The sequence below is a fragment of the Panthera uncia genome, chromosome A2, assembly GCF_023721935.1.
Source record: "Panthera uncia isolate 11264 chromosome A2, Puncia_PCG_1.0, whole genome shotgun sequence".
NCBI classification, from domain to species: Eukaryota; Metazoa; Chordata; class Mammalia; order Carnivora; family Felidae; genus Panthera; species Panthera uncia.
This window is the reverse complement of record NC_064816.1, coordinates 22,885,042-22,906,930: the sequence shown is the minus strand read 5'-3', so window position 1 is coordinate 22,906,930 and position 21,889 is coordinate 22,885,042. Positions and strand designations below refer to the sequence as shown.

Below are 21,889 nucleotides of genomic sequence, written 5' to 3'. Positions count from 1 at the left end.
TTCACTTTACAGGCCCCACAGCTAAGATGTATAATGTCAAGTGACTTGTCCAAGGCACACATCTAAAATCAGGTGACTGTCTTTCTATGAGTCCCCTCCTTTCTATTTACCCAATAGTACCAGCGGGGGAGGTGGGTTGAAGGTTCAGACCTATCTCCCCTTTCTCATGGTGCTTGCAGCATCATGGTGGTTCACTGACCACTGAGTCCTGAAACGCTGCCGCCACTCACTTGGGGAATTCTGGCACTATACACTCTGGATCTCTCTACTTGTAGCAGCCCTAGATTTGGCTTTAGTCCACAGGCATTCCAACAATTGAAAGGGATGAACATCCAAGCACTAGTTGTGAGCTGTCCTGAGTTGCTCTCACTGACAGCAGCTTTGTGACTAAAGTGAGATCCTTTTATTGGAATTCAACCAAGCTCTCACCGGGTTCAAAATGATTGGGTTGTCTGTTTTTTTCTGTGTCAGTGGTATCATTACTTAGAACAACAGTTCGACCACGTTGTCTGTTTTTATTTTGAGACTTATTAAATTATAGCCTTACTGGGTTCAGAACTCCACTTTGCCATTAATTAGCCATGTGAACTCCAGCAAGTGATTTCACTCCTCTGTCTCTATTTCCTTATCTGTAAATGGGGACATAATAGCACCTGCTTCATTAGATGGCTGTGCAGATTGAATGACTTAATATATAGAGAGGAGTTAGAATAGTATAGCGTATAGTATGGTGTTATAGTGCTGTAGAATTATAGCATTATACTAGCTAGTAATGCTGTAGTCTAGTGTTTGGCACAGAAAAAATGCTGGGCAGTGTTAGCTAGATATTCTCTATTGTGGGATCTGTAGCATGTTCTCTGGGGTGGATACCAGTCTTGGCAAGACTGTTCAATAATCTTGAAATAGGCCAATGGTGTGCTGGTAAACCAGGTCAACAGGGGAGGGGGAAGAGCCCTGATTGCTAGTATTTGCCAATTTCCATAATGTAAATGCTCCTGCCATGGCCAGGGTACTGACTGACCATAGAATTGGACAGAGATGCACATAACTGACTCTCACTAGCCAGTGGCAGCCAGTTCCAACACACCACTGAAATAGACCCTTCAGGCTGTAAGATTATTGAAGTAATTGCCAATGAGAATGGCCCTCAAACCCTAGCTATCCCCTTTTCTTCTGATGTGAATATGTTTGTTTAGGGTTGGTTCCCAGTGATAGGGACCCCCCCCCCCGCCCCAGCTGTAGCTGATTGACTGCATTGGGCTAATCTATTTTCTTTCTAGGAAGGTCAAATATTCTTTTTCCATGAAGTCTGAGGTTGTAGCAGAGTTATTCTATAAATGGTATGTCTTCTAAGATGGATTTGGAATTTCCTGCTATGAGGATACTGCAGCTCTTTCTCATTGACCTTCCTAAGACTCACTTGTTAGCTCTTTTTTTTTCCTTGACCTATCCAAGTGTCCTTCTAAATACTCCCTCTCTTTGCTAAGTTAGCTGGAATCAGTTTCTGTAGCTTGGAATCCAAAGAAACCTAACCAAAACACACATTTAGTCATACCACTCATCTTTTGTTAGAATTCTTTCTCTGGGAATTGCTTGACATGGTCCTCTGTTGTCTGCACAGATACTTTCACAGATGGGAATGAGGCATCTTGTGCTATTGTTTGATAGCTGTGACTTAGCCAGAGGTCTTTCTGTCATTGAATTGACATCAGCTTTACCTACCTGTGACTTCCATCCTTAGGTCCTAATTCAAATCTTTGGGTCCCTGGGGAGCAAGCCTCATCTGTATTCACTTTAGCCAGTAGTTGGAGGAATAACTACCATGTTCCTAAACCTTCCCAGGCTCCATACATATGCATATATTGCATTAAAAATCTAATGAAAGGAGAGGGGGTATCTCATATGTCATACTAGTCCCTCTGGCCCCCTTTAGATTCCTAAGGGTTGATGTTGATCAACCTAGCTTTTCTTTCCTCTTCTGCTAACTGAGGGCCTGAGAAGGACCTGGACCTCATGCATGGCAGGGTCTACTTGTGAAATAAAAGATTACTCTCTATGTATATCCTAAGGATACAATGTCTGTAACAGATATCAAAGAAGTGTCACTTAGTAAGAACAATTGGGGTTCAACATGACTTTCTAAGGCACCCTGCTTGGAAACCTCAGTAATATTTAGTGAAAGGTCAAGTACTTTTCAAAAGGAATGACAAGCCCTCATCTATGCAGGGTAAAAGGGAATGGCCAGATGTTCCTCAAACATACCCTAATTATAATAATATTCAGCAATCAAATGAATGCTTTCTAGATTTTGAGTGTCATGGACCAATAATGTGAAAAAATATTTTTGAAAACAACATAAAGCTTGATTACCTATTTAAGCTATTAAATTAAATAAGGCTATTTAAATATTAACTCTATCACCATCATTTGATAAAAGGGCATTTTAACACCACAAATGAGGAAGGACATTACCTAATTTCAGAATAAAAGGCTGCCATTGCCTGGCATTGGTGTTGGTAATCTTATCCCCACAATATTTGCCCATGTCCTCACCTATGTGCATGGGTGCATGAGTGAGCGTATATGCGCTTATACATGCATGTGCAAATGAGTGTGTGTGTGAATGTGTGAGAACTTCAGCACAAACAAGTGCCAGGCTTTGGTTTGTTACTTAGGAATCACTTAATCGGGTTATGTTTTTTTCCTTGGTGGTACTCTAACATCCCTGGAAGTTATACAGTTGGAAATAGGTGCTCCTAAATACACAAGATAGATATAATTTTAAAAGAATCCTCTTAGTTTTTCCTCAGATGCTTATTCCCATCTGAAAGCCTCTTTTTTCCTTCCATAGCCCTCCAATACAGCCTTCCTTCACACCACACAACCACCTCTGCATTCTGTGAAACCTACCACTATCATCCCAGACCAAAGGGATGTTCGTTCCATCCCACAATCAAGCATTTTAATGAAATGACCACATCACACAGACTTGGATTCAAATTCTATTTTCCCCATTTAAAAGCTATGTGACTTTGGGCAATGTGCTTAAATTTCAGACTCAGTTTATTCAACTTAATAATAAGAATAATAATAACTTTCTTTTCAGAGGATAATTGGAGAGGACTAAATGAAACTACATGCTTTACTCACACCTCACATATGCACATAGCAAACAAAGTAATAACTGTTAATAATTGTTAATCCTCCGTCTTAACAATGGAGGCATTAATTGACTATTATTTGTCTTTTGTGATTTAATTTTTCGTATACATTTGTTTTCCTTACCAGAACAGTTTGCAAGCCATACCCCTTATTGCTTCTGCCTAGCGTCTAGCACAATACTTGTCCACAGTAAGTTCTCTTCACATATGTGTAAAGATTAAGACATGGATTGACATTGGATTGACATTAGACAGTCCTTTCATGCCACCACACATGACTGTGTCACCATCCTCAAGGATGCTCCTTTATTGGTCCTCTTATTAATGGGAATTTAGCGTTCTGAGCCACATTCTTCTTTGACTCCTGCCTTATGTCCTATGACTTGAAGTTCAAATCTAAAGGAAGGTATTCCACTGCGGCTCAGTGGCACAGGGCAGCCTCAAGGCTGTCCTGGGAGATAGATGATCTGATCTCAAAGCAATCAGTCACCAGGCCAGTATCTCAGTGAATGGTAATCAGTGTCAGGTTGGGATCTGGTCACGGGAAGATTCTCACTAAGTGGTTTCCCAGGTCTGGGGGCACCCAGTAAGGGACTGGGATTTGTCACCTTTCTGGGCTTCTAGTTCCCCTCCTCTTGCTCTGATTTGTGTAGCAGGCTCTCTCCTTTGGGCTGGGTTGTTTCTGGTAGTTAGTTTTGGGTGCATGTAAGATTAATAGTTTGATATTGTGGAGAGGAAATAGCCTCAATCTTTTAAGTCTTTGAAGTTAGAAAGTGATAAAGAATTAAAATTATCTATGGGGGTGTATTATAAACAAGCAGATGAAGAACCAATAAAGCTGCTTATTATAGAAGAAGATTGTTAGGTTGAACTACACAATATCATTGATATTTGACTGTTTCTGACTCACAAAAAAAATTCACTTCATATCATTCAGCCTGATGGCTGTGAATATGAGGTGTCGGGTTTCTGTTTATTTGTTTATTTTGAGCTTCTGGATTGCAGCTGCATCACACTGGACATTCAGAAGGAAGAGAACAGGATGGGAGAGAGCTTCTAAGTCAATTATCCCAGTATTTGATGCATGTGGGTGAGCATGCCATGTGAATTCTCTTTTTTTAATGTTTTTATTTATTTTTGAGAGAAAGAAAAATTAGCGTGAGTGGGGGAGGGGCAGAGAGAGAGGGAGACACAGATGAAACAGGCCCCAGGCCCTGAGCTGTCAGCACAGAGCCCAACAGAGGGCTTGAACTTAGGAACGAGAGAGATCATGACCTCAGCTAAAGTCAGACGCTTAACCGACTGAGCCACCCACGCACCCCTTGCCATGTGAATTCTTATGCCCAGACTTTGAGTTGGTAAGCAGGATTCATGGATCTCTTCTTTGCCTGGTATTTGTTGATGATCTGGTATTTGTTACTGACAGAAATAGAACAGTATTTGTCTGTGGTTTGTGGCACCATTCAGGGTCAGCCCATCATGACTATGTAGATGGAGAGTCTCTGGGGTCTACCGTATGGTTAATTCCATAGAAGCGAGAGTTGTGGCTGTCTTCTTTGTCCTTTCCTCCCTGATACCTGGTAGGCAGTGGGCACTCAGTTGATACGTGTTCAAGGAATTGAAGAACTGGACTCTGATCATCTGGTTGGTTTATTCTTACTTGTGTGGTCAGTAAACAGCTACCCCAGAGGAACATGTCCACTCAAGTTTCTTGGGAGTGGACATCCTAATTTCACATCAGAAATACTCCTGCTTCTAAGCGATCGCTCCTCCCGAACTGGAAATTTCACTTCCATGAGCCACAAGGCCACCCATACTGTAAATCTGAGACTGCTTTCTATACCATTGTGTCTTGGGCTGGTTCCCCCACGATTCTTTCCAGATGTGGAGTGCTTTCAGGTAGTTTACCAGACTCTTTCATTCTGCATCCGCTGTCTGGTTTCACGTTCCCTCCACCTTTGAGAAGCAGCATGCTGGTAGTGTCTCATATATTATATTCATGAATTCAGAAATTTCGGGCAACTAACAGATGTAACTTCTCATTATTTCTGGGTTCACTGGCTGATCTTTGTAGCACCTCATTGTGTATGTCTTTTAAATTAGTTGCTTAGCAATGCAATACTTTAGGTGTATGTATGTGTATGCATAGTTTTATACTCCTGTAGTTTGGGCTCTGAAATTAATTTGTGGCTGTGGAATATGCTTTTGCATCTCTTTTTAGTTTAGAGCTTATCATTCATCAGTGAAACCTTGCGGAGAGTAGCCACATCGTTTGCTCTGTCTCCCATTGACACCTGCAACAAGTGGTTAGTGAGTGTGCCTTAGACAGACTCAGTGTGTTTTCATGGCAGCATTTTAGCAATTTCTTACCAACATATAACTGCTATAAATCTGGTCTCACTTTTCTTCTTCACAGTGTTGAAGTGTGTATTTCTAATCTCTGTCATTTAGACTTTAAGTTTTTTCCAGAAAAAACATATCATCCTAGGTTTCAGGTATGAATCCCCTTTAGATTTACAATCTATTTTATTCTGTATCTTCTCAAAGCAAATTCATGTATGGCAGGTACAGAAATGCTGAGACTTTCATTCATTTGAAAGCAACTATGTGTCCATGAAGTTTTCTCTCTCTTTTTTAAAGTGTATTTATTTATTTTGAGACAGAGAAAGAGCATGAGCAGGGGACGGGCAGAGAGAGAGGAGAGAGTGAGAACCCCCAGCAGGCTCTGCAGTGTTAGCACAGAGCCCAATGTGGGCGAACTGTGAGATCATAACCCAAGCTGAAATCAAGAGTTGGTTGCTTAAATGACTGAGCCACCCAGGTGCCCTGAAATTTTCTCTTAAAAGAAAAAAGCACATAAAATATGCCTGTCACCTATTAACAAAGTTCTCAGCAGGGCCAATCCTATACTGAATGTTTATTTGATAATTTGATAAATGATAATTTCAATCTAGGCTTCCCTCAAGAAAAATGTGTGCAGAAGGAGGATCAGAATGTGAAATGCCCTGTGGCTCCTTATGCATCATGGAGTGCTTCTGTGGCTAATGTTTATTTTGTTAATAACCACCCTCTGTGGTGCCCTTTTAGAATGTAGATGGTAGAGATGTAATTACTTTGGGAAAAAATGGAAAAAGGCAGTATTTATCGCAGTGGCCACGAGATGGCAGACCTAAAATCCAGACTTCTCAAAGAGATTTACTTGAGGAATTACATCTTTGAAATCTCTTTAAAAGCCATCAGCTTACCAAAGGAGGACTCCTATCGGTTGTCCCAAATTGCTGTGCAGTTTCTGTGGCAGGCACAGCAAGGGAGAACAGCTCAAGTTGATGGGAATCTGTTTGCTTCTCCTCCATATCAGATATCATGGCTTCCTGCCCCTTCTGGAAACCTGCTTTTTGCTGGCCGCTACAGTTACCCACGGCACATACAGACACACCACTCTGTTCCCTTCCCCCAGTATAGAAGCAGCACTGCTTTTTTCCTTCCTGTGAATAGTAACTTTCACAATGGAGCTGCTTCCACCCAACTTAATTTTTTTTTATTTCTTTCTACAAAGTTCTGCTTTATAGAACCTAATTCAATTTTCTTCAAATGTTGCATTAACAAAATTCTGGAATGTGCCCCCTTCTGTTCGTATTCCTCTTACAGCAATGACATGACGATCTGTTTTGTTTTTCATTATAATTTAGCCTATGGGAATATTCTCTTCCATGTAAGCATAAATAAAGGGAGGTTTGATTTAACACAAAAATTTCAAATTAAGAAGGGAAATATTTAGTTCAAGATGTAGGAGGGCAATTTGCTGCTCTGTGCAAAGACTTACTAACAAACCTTAGCAGCCTTAAATATACAGTAGAGGGAAAATTAAAATATATTATCTTTGGGGGTATATATAATGTATATTATATATATGTTATATATATTCTATATTATATATGTTATATGTATATTATATATTATCTATATATTATATATATTATCTATATATTATCTATAGATATATAGATCTATCTATATAGATATATAGATCTATATATCTATCTATATAGATCTATATAGATCTATAGATATCTATATAGATATATAGATATAAGATCAGTGACTTATTTTCTGGAAATTATTCATTTCCAACCAAAAAGTTAACGTGATAAGGCAAGTGTCTTGACAGTAACTAATCATCCATGGACAATAGGTTTAGTTTAGGTGGGTGCTGGGCAAAGCTCTGGCCCACAGTGAAGTCTAGATGTATTTAGTTTTCTTATTATCAGTCATCAATAATACCTCCAGGGAGTCTGATTGGGTGTATTTCACATTGAAAGCTACGTTGGCAGAGTTAAGTGGTCAAGAGAGAAGCCTTCTCATCACTGAATGAGAATAATGAGAATGAATGAGAACTATACATTAACGCCGGGTGTGCTAGTGTGTGTGCCTGGTGTGCCTGCTGAAGGGTCAGAGGCTCTTCATTTCACTTGCACTCTCTGCCTTCAAAATTTACCATTTCTTTAAGTTTTTTTTTTTTAATGGAAGAATTTTTGTTTGAAGTTGTTTGACTTTGGTTAGATTTTGCACTTGACCTTGACTTTTAAAAGGTCACCTTTCAAAACACATCTCCATTTCTCATGCAGCATGAAATCACATCTTGCCCACTTTTGTGCAGCCTTTCCTATCAGTTTGGATGGAATGATATTGAACAGTTATTGCAAGTCAGACCTGGCTGGCCTAGGATGCAACTCTTCTATGATGAACGAACTGTGTTAATACTCAAGCTTTATTTTCTCCTTTAAATTTATTTGTGAACTTCTTATTAGACACATCACCAAAGGCAAGGAAAACAAAAGCAAACATGAACTATTGGGACTTCATCAAGATAAAAAGCTTCTGCACGGTAAAGGAAACAATCATTGAAACTAAAAGACAGTCTATGGAATGGGAGAAGATATTTGCAAATGATATATCAGATAAAGGGTTAGTATCTAAAATCTATAAGGAACTTGCCAAACTCAACGCACAAAAAACAAACAACCCAGTTAAGAAATGAACAGAAGACATGAATAGACACTTTTCCAAAGAAGATATCCAGATGGCTAACAGACACATGAAAAGATGCTCCACATCACTCATCATCAGGGAAATACAAATCAAAACCACAATGAGATACCACCTCACACCTCTCAGAATGGTTGAAATCAACAACATAAGAAACAACAGGTGTTGGCAAGGATGCAGAGAGAAGGGAATCCTCTTGCACTGTTGGTGGGAATGCAAACTGGTGCAGCCATTCTGGAGAACATTCTGGATATTCCTCAAGAATGTAAAAATAGAACTACCATACGATCAAGCAATTACACTATTGGGTATTTGCCCAAAGGACACAAAAATATAGATTCAAAGGGGTACATGAACCCCACTGTTTATAGCAGCATTACCAACAATAGCCAAACTATAGAGGGAACCAAATGTCCGTTGACTGATGAATGGATAAAGATGTGTTTGGTGTGCATGTGTACACACGTTTTATATATATATGGAATATTACTCAACCATCAAAAAGAATGAAGTCTTGCCATTTGAAATGGTATGGATGGAGCTAGAAAGTATTAGGCTATTAGGTGAAATCAGTCAATCAGAGAAAGACAAATACCATATGATTTCACTCATATGTGGAATTTAAGAAATGAAACAAAGGAACATATGGGAAGCAGAGGGAAGAGGAGAGAGGGAAACAAACCACAAGAGACTCAATGATAGAGAACAAACTGAGGGTTGATGGAGGGAGGTGGGTGGGAGATGGACTCTAGATGAGTGATGAGCACTGGGTGTTGAATGTACGTGATGAATCATTGAATTCTCCTGAAACGAATATTGCACTGTATGTTAAATAACCAAAATTTAAATCAATCAATAAATCACTAATTTGTTTGCAAAACATACCCCATTTCATAAAAGTCAAATGTGCAACCTAACAGAAACCAATTTCAGAGAGTCAGTCTTGAAAATTAGAAACCCACTGGCATGTGTAGAATGTTTAGTATAAAGGGGAGCCTGATAGAAAATAATGCAAAACTTGAATCTTTACATTTGGTGGGATCTATGTTGTGTAATAATAAATAATTGGCTAACATTTGTATGGTCACGTCAAGCACTGAACAGAATCTTTACATTCATTATCACATTTAACTCTCACAAAGATTGAAGAGAGAGTTACTATCATCCTTCTTAGTTCAATTGTGAAGACATCTAACTTTCAGAGTCATTAAGTAACTTTCCCAGGGTCGCAGAAACAACAGATATTGCTGAGATTCAAACCCATATATATTTGATTCCAAAGCTCAGGTACTAAATCAAGTACCTTAATCAAGTACCATAATCAAATCTTAATGATGTGAGTGATATTTTATTTGTGTAGATAGGTTCCAAGAAATCATAATAGGCTACAGTAATCAAAATAAGTATTTTCATATCTCTGGTGTGTGTGTGGGTGTGTGTGTGTGTGTGTGTGTGTGAGACACAGTACTCCGTAATATATCACACACATGTCTTCTACCAGGACTCCAAGAGGGGCTTCTCCCATCCCTCATTGCCTTTTTATCACTTCTCTCAAGGGATGGGAATGGAGAGAGCAGTTTAAGATGAGGGTAGTAGCTCTTCCTGGCACTGATCCTACTCTGGCCTTGGACCTTGTCTATATCAGAAAAGTTGGCCTCAGACTCCCAGATACCTATTTGTAGCAGGATGCCAAGTGGTACCAGCATTTGCCATCTTAGTGTCCTGAAGCACTCTGTGTTGCCACTTCAGAGCTTCCTGGCCTAGCTGATCTTGGAGGAATCCAAGGATGGGCCAGGTCCCTACCTAGGTCACGTCCTGAGTGAGTAGGGGGATAGAAGCTGCTGCATGGAGCAAAGAGCTTCCATAAGACTTCATGGCCCCTGTGTTAGGAAATTCCAGTCATGTGCTATTAGGTTTCAAAGACAAAATTCTCCATAATTGGAGTAAACTATTTCTTGAGGTCAGTTTTAGGTGGGCAACAGAAAGTAAACCGCATTAAGAAGTCTGGGCTGCCAAAGCCTGGCCTTTACAAATCTGGTCTGTTCTTTGTCCTTGCCGGAACTTGTGGTTGTTCAAATATATCTCACCCTGTGGGCCCCACCTTGTGTGAGCAGCTTTGCTTTCTGCGTGGGCCCTTCTGTGTACACAATCCATCATTCTGCTGGTGGGTAGTGTTGATATTAATTGATATCACAAGACTTTTCTTTCTCAAGATGCTTTTTTAAAAATCCTGCTTTTAAAATTTAGGCAAAGGAGCATCTATCCCCAGGGTTGATCACAGCAAACCTCCACCCATCCTCACCCTAGGGGTTAGAGAGAGGCTGTTTTGAACAGGATCTTTCGTCACCGTCTGTCTTAAGTCACCTCCTACTGAACTTAAGGTTGAAGATTCAGGGTCATGAGGGAAAGAAAACAGTAATTAACTGGGAAAAGTTGATTGAGCGGAATTTTTTTTCCCACAGTATGATTAGAACATGACTGCGGGCTGAGCACCATACATAATGTAGGTTCTCCCCTACATGTCATTATCCAAACATTTCTTAATGGAATGCGTTTTTTAAGCATCTGCTTTTGTAATTGAATGTGTTCCTAAAGATGGGCTGGCTAACTAAAACAAGAGCCCCCAAGAAAAAAAATGTGTTAATGCTTTTCCCCCATCCAATTTATAACAGTTCCTAATTGGACTGCCTCATTTACAATTACTAAAATTAATTCTGGACCCTCTCTCAGAGCTCAAGTCATCATTAATAGAGCGACAGCAACAGGGAGTGAAATAGAAATGTTTATAAAGCTCCCTTTTAAATTGACTGTGATAAGTGATGTAGTGATGTATTACCATCAGAGGATTCTGCAGCTCTCTTTGAGAAGGTTAGCCACAGGCAACACTCAAAAGAAGGCATTTATCTTGGTGGGAGACACCCTTCGGTCCTCTTTTGTTTTATTCCATTGAGGTTTTTTTCTTTTTTTTCAGGGTGGCTAAAACCATTTTTTTTGGTGTTTTATTAGCTGTATCTTGACTACCTCCTACAAACTGAATGACAGCATAGGGTTATTAAATGTGTTCTTGCACATATTTTTATCCATTGTTAACCCTGACTAAATGTGTGTGAGGGCACAGAATTCCCCCCCCCCTTTTTTACTTCATTGTTGCCCATATTTGTTAAAGAAATTATTCCCTTTGACGTTTGTTTAGGCTGCACTTTGATAAAATGCTGTCTATAGTCCCCTTTCTTAGTTTGGCATTCAGCAGACTCTTATAGATTTATTTCTCTTTGCATTATCTTATCTTCCTTTCTAGCTTATTTGGGCTTCCTTTTCATATTTTAAGCTACATCTTAGGGCATAGACAGATCACCTTAGTAATTGTATACTGAAGCATTTCAGTGTTCTAAAGATAACATTGCAAGCCTTTGGCATATACTTAACCCCACTAACTATCTAAAGATGAGGAAATATGTTCTTTTCATGTTTCTGTGAACAGAAAGGACAGTTTAAGTGCTGAAGGTGATTTTAGACTTATAGAAACTTTCCTCAGGTTGATGGGACTGTAACAATTTCTGAAGCAATGTAAATCTGGCCTTGAATCTAGAATGTGATTCACTTGATGGAGGAAATAATAAGTTTTCTTTGTGTTTCCAGTTTATATCCAAATGTCTTGTCATGGATATACCCTTTATGCTTAAACACTTTTTAAAAGATGTAGATGTAAAAGAGGCATTAAAACTGCAAATATTTCAGTTTTCCCAGACTTTGAAAGGCTGAATCAAAATTCCCTATTGGAAAAAAAGGGGGGGCAACATTTAAGCTTCCTGACTTATTACAATGTTTGCCATTATTTTCAGTAAAGTATTTGTCATAAGGTGCTTTAAGTAGATGTATTAGCAAATTTCCTTATGGGAATTGCAAAAAATGTAGACTCTGATACAGGGCTGGCAAATGAACTTCATCTTTAAAAAGGTGTATGTTCAGTATCCCTTACCCTCAAAAAGCCCCTGACTTCTAATGCAGGAATAATAAAGATCCATAACTGTGCAGAATTAGCTAACAGCAATTTAAATTATTAGTTGAAATGTATCAGCTTTATAAAGAATTATTTAAAACTCATTTTATAAATCTTATTGCTTAAAAAAAATACAAATGGGGGCGCCTGGGTGGCTCAGTCGGTTGAGTGTCCAACTTCGGTTCAGGTCATGATCTCACGGTCTGTGAGTTCGAGCCCCACATCAGGCTCTATGCTGACAGCTCAGAGCCTGGAACCTGCTTCAGATTCTGTGTCTCCCCCTCTCTCTGCCCCTTCCCTGCTCGTGCTGTTTCTCTCAATAATAAATAAACATTAAAAAAAATAAAAAAAAATACACACACACAAATGGAATGGTTGTGTCAGCCTACAAGACTTTGGTTTGCCTGGCATCCCTGTACAAATAGGTAATGGCCAGATACAACCTTAACAGAGTTAGAACATCTCTCCAAATATCCTGAAGTGTGAAGTATTCATATTTTTATAGCTTTATATACTTTTCTTTTCTACCAATTACTATTTGGTTTAAATAGACTGGAATTATTTAATGTAGGTTTCAGTCAGGTTATTTTAAGAGAAATTATCATAGTTATGGATAATATTTAAATGAGTGTTTCTTTTTTTTTATTTTTAAAAAAAAATTTTTTTAACGTTTTATTTATTTTTGAGACAGAGAGAGACAGAGCATGAACGGGGGAGGGGCAGAGAGAGAGGGAGACATAGAATCGGAAGCAGGCTCCAGGCTCTGAGCCATCAGCCCAGAGCCCGACGCGGGGCTCGAACTCACGGACCGCGAGATCGTGACCTGAGCTGAAGTCGGCCGCTTAACCGACTGAGCCACCCAGGCGCCCCTAAATGAGTGTTTCTAAGGGTGCCTGGGTGCCAGGGTGCCTCAGTTGGTTAAGCATCTGACTTGATTTCAACTCAGTTCATGATCTCACGGCTCCTGAGTTTGAGCCCAGAGCAGTGCAGAGCCTGCTTGGGATTCTCCCTCTGCCCGTCCTCCACTCACACACATGCACATGCACACACACACACATACACACACACCCCCTCTCTCTCAAAATAAATAAATAAACTTTAAAAACAAAATAAATGAGTGTGTGTGTCCTTGTTACACTAATTACAGAGTTCTATGATTGTATAATACCAGTATTCATAAAACAGATTTGTTAGCCAAAAGCAAACAAAACAAAATAAAAAAATTAAGGAAAATGTTACAAAGAACAAAATGGGTTATTTTCTATGAATATTAATTATGCTGATGAGTAGTGGTTTTAAATGTACTTTTATAAAGATGATTTTAAATGTATTTTGAGTATAATAATAATAATAGGATTTGGGGCTATATTTAGTAGTATCATCTGTAGAGAATTAGGAATTGATACATGTTTTGTGATCGACGGTTTTCGAATTGACAGATAATTAGAAAATAATTCATTGGGACTTTCAATGATATTACAAGCAAAGAAATAAGTGTTAGGTTTGGAAAAGCCTAAATTATAGAATTATGGGGCAAAAGGAGTTTAGGAGGGTCATTCTTTAGATTGATGATGACTTTTTAACAGTTTTTAAAGCTGTGTAATTCTGAATATTGACCTGAAAGAGGAAAATGGATTAAAAGGGACTATAGGACAGAGGAGCATAAAAGTGAACACAGGGAGCCTACTTTGACAATGATTACAACTGTCCAAGTGGGAGATGATGTAGACTGTACCAGACGTGTGTACGTTAAAGTATGTGTATGTGCACTTACCTATGCATGAAGAGTAAGAGGGACAGAGGGAACATAAATACCTTGATGGGAGAATGAACAAATTTCACATATGCCAAGTATTTGAAGCATGTACCTGCAGTTTAGTTAGTGACTGAAAAGTTTTATTTGCAATTTCTTAATGTTTACTCTTACGATATTTTGTGAGAGAGACAGAATGCAGGAAGATTTAAGCAGAAAAAAAAGCAAAAACCAGCTTATCCATTTCACAACCATGAGAGATAATGACTATTAGCATTTTGGTGTCTGTCCTTCCTATTTTTATGTTTGGGGGATCTTCTTGCATATACATATGAGCATCAAGAACTGTAGGGATTTTGAGAGTTTTCCCTACTGGCATGTTAGCCTGGCTCTCAGTTTCATGGATTGTGGTAGATGACCAGAGACTTTGAGGTCAGAAACAAAAGATTTCATTGCTCAAGGTGCAGAGAGCAGTATCAGGGTATTTATGTCAATTCTCCTATCCTCAAGTCCCAGGGAGGCAAGGCAGATGGGCCAGATGAAAAGCTGTACATGCAGTGGGTTGCATTACAAGAAAACAACCCTGTGCTTATGGAATCTGAATCTTTTATAATGGCAGTTAACATGCCTGCCCTTTGCTCTGGAAGGACACACTGTTAGACAAGGGCAGTAAGCATGTCTTCCCTTTGATCCTAAGGGAGAAACTACCACTGTCTTCTGAGGGTATTCACTATACAAACATTCTGGAAAAATTGTGAGAAAAGGTAGTGTCTTTGCTTGTAAAATGTGCAGAACTATGAGACACATGGAGAATTGCCTCCAAACAGACATTTTCACATTTTTTTAAATCAGCATTTTAAATGCAGCATATAGCTATAAAAAATGTAGAGATGCAGCATAATTTACTATCAATCTTCAATTTTCTTACTAATGATTTCTTAGGTTGTTTAGATTAAAAAAGCCTCACATGGACATTTCAATTTGGAGCAGAGTGGGGTAAAATATTGCAGTTACCTTGGGTGTGTGGTAGTTAAGTTGGAGTTGGTAGCAAATGGGCTTTCCCTGATTTGAAGGCTGTGCAGCCTCTTTGGCTTGACTTTATGTACAAATATGCACTAGCTGTGAACGGCAAGCATGTCTACTGTCTCAAGATGTTATCCAGAAGGAGACAGGCTGTGTGAAGCTGGATTTGAATGCTGCTGTTGATAGTCCAGGCTGCCCTGGCTTTCTTCTGGAAAGTGGACATATTCCCTGACATTTCTGCTGCTCATATGTCTGACTGAGCCTCCAACAGAAGCTCCTACTCCCTGCCATTAGTGGGGCCCAGAAAAGTCCATACAAATCCCTGCAGTGAAAAGGAGGAAACTCTGAGATCCAAATAATGACCATCTTATTCAAACATCTGGAGGGGGCCTGGTCTGGTGACGGGAATTAAAAAAAGACAAAATAGGATCATGACCAGGTTTTAGTCCTGGGACTTGTGTACAAAGAAAATACCCAATACAGAGGCTTTCCCAGGGCTGTGGGGTCTTATAGGGTATCTAGAATGTGGCAGGAGTGATGGAGATTGGGACAAGACTTCCTCAGTGGAAAGAATGACTAAATGAAAGACACCAGAAGAGCCATTTTCTAGTCAGAAATAGTCCCCCAAAACTCCATGTTGAAATTTGTGACAGATGTTGCCAGAAAATTGAACTGTAAGATGGAAGGAGGCAACTGTAATACTCCTCTGAGTAAACAATGATCAAAGATTAAGGAGTCAAAGCATTATAATTTTTTTAAAAAATGAAAGGATGATTTGTACAATGGTATCTTCAAACATTTTTTTAAAGTACAAAGTAAAATTACTTATTTCTTGAACAAATATTTTAGGCACTTACTATGTACTCAGTACTCTTCTAGAAGCCAGAGTGCACAAGATAGATGAGGTTCCAATATCATGGAGTGTCAAGTCTGGATAACAAATAATAGATATCTAAGACCTATCTATCTATCTATCTATCTGTCTATTTATTTAAGAGGGGAATGGGGAGGGGCAGAGAGAGAGGGAGAGAGAGAATCCCATCATGGATATTGCATGGAGCCTAAGATGGCACAGTCCCTCAACCCTGAGATCATGACCTGAGCTGAAATCAAGAGTCAGACACTTAACTGACTGAGCCACCCAGGCATCCCTCTAAGATCCTTTTAAATAACAGAGAGTTATAGGAAGAAAAAGTGTAATGTGACAGTCCAGTGGCTTGGGCACAAAGTGAAAGGTAGGGAGACATTGTTAGGGAAAGTGGCTGGCGAGAGCTTTTCTGAGGAAAATACATTTCATTTGAGACCTGAAGGGTAAGGACCTGTGTGAGGTGAGGGCATTCCAGTCAGAGGGTATGGCAAAGGCAAAGCTTATGAGGTGAGGACAAGTATAACATTTTCAAGGACGAGAAAGAGTTCAGGCACAAAATGAGCTGGAGCCTAATGAATGCAGAAGGAGAAGGGGCACAAGATGACCTCAGAGAGGTGGTTAGGGCCAGTTGGTGTAATGAGTCACAGGCATCGGTAAAGGGTCTGATTTCAAGTCTAATGAGTGATGCAATGGATTTTGCAAGCAACATAATGGTGGAATCCTTATTTATAATGTTTTTAAAGATGACCCATCTTTGTTCCACATAGACCAGTGGTCTTTGTTCCTCGGAGACTAGTGGGCTGCAGGAGTAGATGCTGGTGGTTGGGAGTGGTTTGGTAGCAGTAGATCAGTTTAGATAAGGAATGTCTCGTGGAGTAAAACCTACTGAAGTTGTTGATGGATCATCTCTGAGTGGAGAAGAGAGGGAAGAAATCAAGGATGACTTCTAGGTTTGGAGCTTGGGGTACTCAGTAGATGGTGGTGTAATTACTAGGTAAGGAAGACTGAGGAGGGAGTGGTTTTTGGTGGAATGGCATGAAAGCATCATTAATTACATTGAAAATGGAAAGGATACCCTACTAAATATGTCTGCCTGCCTTCAAAAGAAAATCTTGCATGAAAAAAAATATATTGATATTTAAATTGCTGCCCAGTTTTGTTGGATTGTCTTGGAGTACCTAGAACTTTACTTGGCAGATGGGTAGATGGATGGATGGGTGGGTGGATGGATGAATGGCTGCATCCATTAAAGTACCCTAGAAGTGGGTGTTCAGATTGATTCCCTCCATTTCTAATTTGCAGCTTTGTCTATGAAGCCAGTGAAAGATGGCTCCTGCAGAGGAAGCAGTGCATGGGTCTCAGGGATTCTGACCCAAATTACTTTGTCCATTCTAAGAATCAAAGAGTTACTTTGTCTTTAATTCCTTCCTATTAAGACAGTGCTCTATGGTTCATTTCAACTATAAATGACAAGTTTTTTTTTTTTTACATTTCATAAAAATGATCACAATAATCTTTATTTTACCAGACAAGAAGCACTGCTTGCAGCAATCAGTGAAAAAGATGCAAATATTGCCTTGCTGGAATTGTCTGCTTCCAAAAAGAAAAAGACACAGGAAGAAGTCATGGCTCTCAAGCGGGAAAAAGATCGACTCGTGCATCAGTTAAAGCAGCAGGTGGGGCCTCCTGCACAAAAGGTGTGTCTTGCTGGGTTTGGGGCCTTGCGTGCTTTCTCTGGGTTTAGCTACTCTTCATTCTCCCATGTCCATCCATCCTGCGGGCTCAAGCAGCTAAAACCAGGTAGGAATGAATTGGCCCGAGTTGTTGCTAGAACATCATTTTACTGCTTTTCTGTGTTTATGTGCATGTGCCTGGGCTTGTGTTGTTTGCAGCCAGTGCTGTTTTCCTTTCTTTTGTATTAGCATCATCTTCCCAGATATAACTCTCAGGTCTCTTCCTTCCAGTGGACTTTGTATGACTTCTCACTAAATCGTAGAAACTACTAATTAAATTCTGGGCACCTTCTTTCCCATTGGAAATGTTGCCTTCTGTCTTGCTTACTTTCTGGGCCCCATCAATAACTCTCCTCATCCAGTTCTTTAGATTTCTTTCTCTCCATACTTCCAACTTTGGTTCTTCAGCTAGTTCTTTCAGGACCTTTTAGCTAAGGAATATTCCCCAGCCCCTAGCACTGCCAGACTATGCTTGGAGACCTCCTCAGCCATTATTTAGTTAACATCCTTTTTTATTACCTATTTACTCAATTATCCATTTATTCCTCCTCTCTAGGCCACTGTATTTCTTCTGAGGGAAAAGCAAGGAGGGAAAAAGGAAGGAGGGGCAAAGTCTTGTGCACAAAGTTCTTTTCTTTTTGGAGGGTTTTCTGTGAGTGGCTTAAATAGACTTAATTGCACTTGAAGTGTATTGCGAAATAATTCCTGAAATCTTCAGACATTAGTTCTTCTCCATATATAATTTAGGAACTTTTGGAAGCAGTGGTTAGAGATATTCTCTTGGACTCTAACTTCATTATAAAACCAATTCAGCAGATATTATGGCTCAATGGTCTGTGGTCTCACAAGGTGGCTGTCACATCTTAGCTTGGGCCACATGTGGCTCTGAAGCTCTGTAAATGCCACATGGTACCACATGGAGTGTGTCCACATCAATTTCAGCCCCGAGGGCTGGCTCTCTGCCTGCTAGGGTGATCTGGGCCAGTGTGCAAGGTGACTGGAAGGGAAGCCCAAAGAAATAAGACCCTTCTTCTCGCAACGGGGCCAACTCTTGGAAGGAAAAGGCATCCTTTGGCCGTGAAACAGAGTCCATTTCTCATAGGGCTGCCTTGCTGAGGGAGAGAGACCACCGCCATGCCTGGGTGCCCTCTCCTGCAGAGGGAGGGTCCCAGTCACTGCCAGACATTGGGGTCATTCCATAGAGCAGCATGCCTTGCTAGTGCTGGCCCCGGGGGTCGGGAACCGCTTACATCTGACCTCTTTGTTTGGAGCTGTGCATCTTCTACACTGGGTTTTCCACCCACCTGGCCACAGAAAGTCAAGACAAGCCCCCTTCTTTGCTTTCTCCTAACTCCTTCCCTGTGAGCCCTGCTCCCTCCCCTCCTGCACCTAACCATTGTAGCTTTCTCCCACAGGTATATAGACCTAGGAAACAGCCCCTGAGCTCGAATATACCATGCACTTGTGATGCTGGCTACAGCCCAGATATTACGGCCAAGTACCACGGGTCCAGCTACGATGCATACATGATCCAAAGGTCTCAGGTCAGTCAGCAGCTAAGGAGACACTCGACCCCACCATGGGTAGGGGGTGGGGGTACATAACAGCTACATCCTACCTTGCCCTTTATCTCTTTTTATGATTGCTAGTACTTGGTGGCCAAAAAGTCTGAGACCATAGATGATAGCATTATATCTTGATTTGTAAAGTGATTTCATTTATTATGTATTTGTCAAAGGTTCCAGATTTGGTGGCTACCCGATGGGGCCAGCTCTTCTGGCTACCCAGTGGAGCCAGCCAGAGGCCTCGCTGTCAGGCACAGTGGATTATATTTTCCTTTCTGTCTCCTAGATACCTTGCTCCTCAAACCCCCCTCTATTTTTCCAGTAAGGAATTTTTTTAAGGCTATTTTTTTCTCAGCATCATGAAAATGCACTCCTGGATTCCAGGAAGGATTGAGTGTAGCCCTTCAATTTGCTCCTGGGAAACTGCACAAAGCCTTCATTATTCACGACGGGCTTGGTTTTGGGTATCATGGGGCACATTTGGGAAACCCCAGCCATGCAGAGTTAGGCTCCCGCCTGAACTAAGGCAGGGTCTGAAGGGCTATTGTGGAAAAAGAGGCAGAAGGAGAAGGATGGGATCCTTGATGATTTAGATTTGAAATCCTTCCCCACACCCTATAGACAACAGAGAAAAAAAAGCACGTGAATTGATGTACCCTTGTTGTAAATGATATGATTCTAAGGATAATGATTCATTGGCTTGGAAAAGCACTCCCTTTGTATTGAGTGTTTGCTCTGTGCCAGGGTGTGTATCCAGTGTCCCTCAGGGGCTTTGTCCCACTGTCCTCACAGCAGCCCTGTGGTGTGGGTGGCAGGATTGCCTCCCTTTTCCAGGGAGTGTAGCTGAGACTCAGAGTGTGGAATAACCAGCCTAAAGCACAAAGCTTGTAAGCAATAGGGCTTGGATCTGAGATAGTCCACCTGAGTCTACACATGCCCCACCAGATTGAGGCTCAGGAAGGAATTCAGAGTGACAAGCGGGAGGGTATTCTAGAACCTGTGAGGTCCCCTTATCTTTGTAAGCTTGAAGTAGATGCCAAAGTATCCATTTAAGAATGTTCTCTAGCTATTCATAAGGAGTGGGTTCTGCCTAGAGCTCTTAGGCTTAGGCTATTTGATCATATCAATACTTCCTAATACTTCTGAGTTCTCCCCACATGCCAGGCATGGCTGTAAAGGCTTTGCATACACTGACTCATCAACTCCCAATGAAACTGAAGCACTGATACTCTTATAGGAGAAGGAACCAAAAGTCCAGAGAGGTTTGGTGCCTTGCCCAGGCTTTACAGCTGTACATTCCATGATGCTTGAAAAGACCCTTTACCATACAACCAGTAACTGAATTGTTAGTACCATCTAGAGTTGGACTGCTTGGGATGACTCTTGTCTGAGCACTTGTTGGCTGTGTGATCATGGGAAAAATACTAAACCTTCATGAGCCTCAGTTTCCTTGTCTGTAAACTGGGCTAATAACCTAATTCAAAGTACTGTGAGTATAAGGTATACAAAGAGCTCTGCATATGCTTGGCACATAATAGGTACTGTATACGTGTGAGCTTCTATTACTACTGCTACTATTAATTGATTTTATCACTACCATCCTCAAAGGTAGCTTGATTTTGATTTCATTGTTGATATTTTTCACAAGCCTGGGAGTCATAACTGGTTGAGACACTCTTGAACTGTGGGAGAAAGAGCTGCAGACATTAGCACTTAGGCCTTCTTGGTCTCCCTCCCTCGAAGCCCAAGCACTTGGGAGCAGTGGGGAGACATGTCAGGAACAGTAGACCTCAACTCCCAGTGTGCACCAAAGAGGCTCATACTGCTTATTAAATTTGCTTGGTTTGTGTATGCAGTCCACATAGAGTCAATCAGACAGGGTACCCCTGGGAGAGCGAGTCTCAGACCTCAGCTGTCATCACCTGCATGAGTGACTTGGGAGGGCAGAGCTCTTTCAGATGCCTGGGCCAACAGGTGGGGAAGGCCTTTGGTTCATCTGCCTGATGTTCTGTGAGGATACTGAGGCAGACTGGCTCATGAGAGATGCCACCCCTTCAGGCTGCCTTCTGCTCAGCTCATCTCATGCAGAAGGTTTCTCTACTGCCCATGACATTCCCAGTGACTGAACATCAGTAGTTCATTTAACAATCCCCACAGTTATTGCACTTTGCCAAGCACATAGTACCCACTCAATAAATATTTGTTTTGTGAATGAATGGATGACACATGCCAGGCTCTATGTCAAGTGCTTTATGTAAATATAAATTTACAAACATTATCTCACTTTTTCCTCATAATCCACCAACCAACATATTGCATATCTGCTATGTGCCAGGCTCTCAGATGGGTGCTGGGTATTCATCCACAACAGAAATTTTATCTGCCCCAGTGAGAAGAGCATCATTCTTATTTTTTAGTTGATCAAATCAAGGCTCCGAGAGACCACATGACTCAACTACCATACCTATGCATATCACACATACCTGGTAGTGAGGGTTGGGCTCCTAAGACATAGCAGTGCTGACACTTTGCTCTTAGCTAGGCTCAATACTGCATCTCTAAAGCCATGAATTAGCTCCCACACCTCACAGATACTGTCCGAGGAATCGAGTTCCAATGCCTCAGCTTATGGAGAGGCCACATGCTATGTTGGAATTCAACTCAACAGTATTCATTGAGTGCCTTCCCTGTGTTAGAATGCTAGGCACTTTTGGAATATGTCAGTGACCAAAATAAAGAC

At 40.7% G+C, this 21,889-nt stretch overlaps 1 protein-coding gene across 1 annotated transcript in view; it reads left to right on the top strand.

Annotated features, from left to right (window-relative positions):
- Positions 1–21,889, top strand: part of ERC2 (ELKS/RAB6-interacting/CAST family member 2) — a 728,571-nt gene that overhangs the window by 661,483 nt on the left and 45,199 nt on the right. The window contains exon 13 of the mRNA XM_049640744.1: positions 17,380–17,527. Coding sequence (XP_049496701.1) covers positions 17,380–17,527 — 148 coding nt within the window. The remainder of the gene's footprint in view (positions 1–17,379; positions 17,528–21,889) is intronic.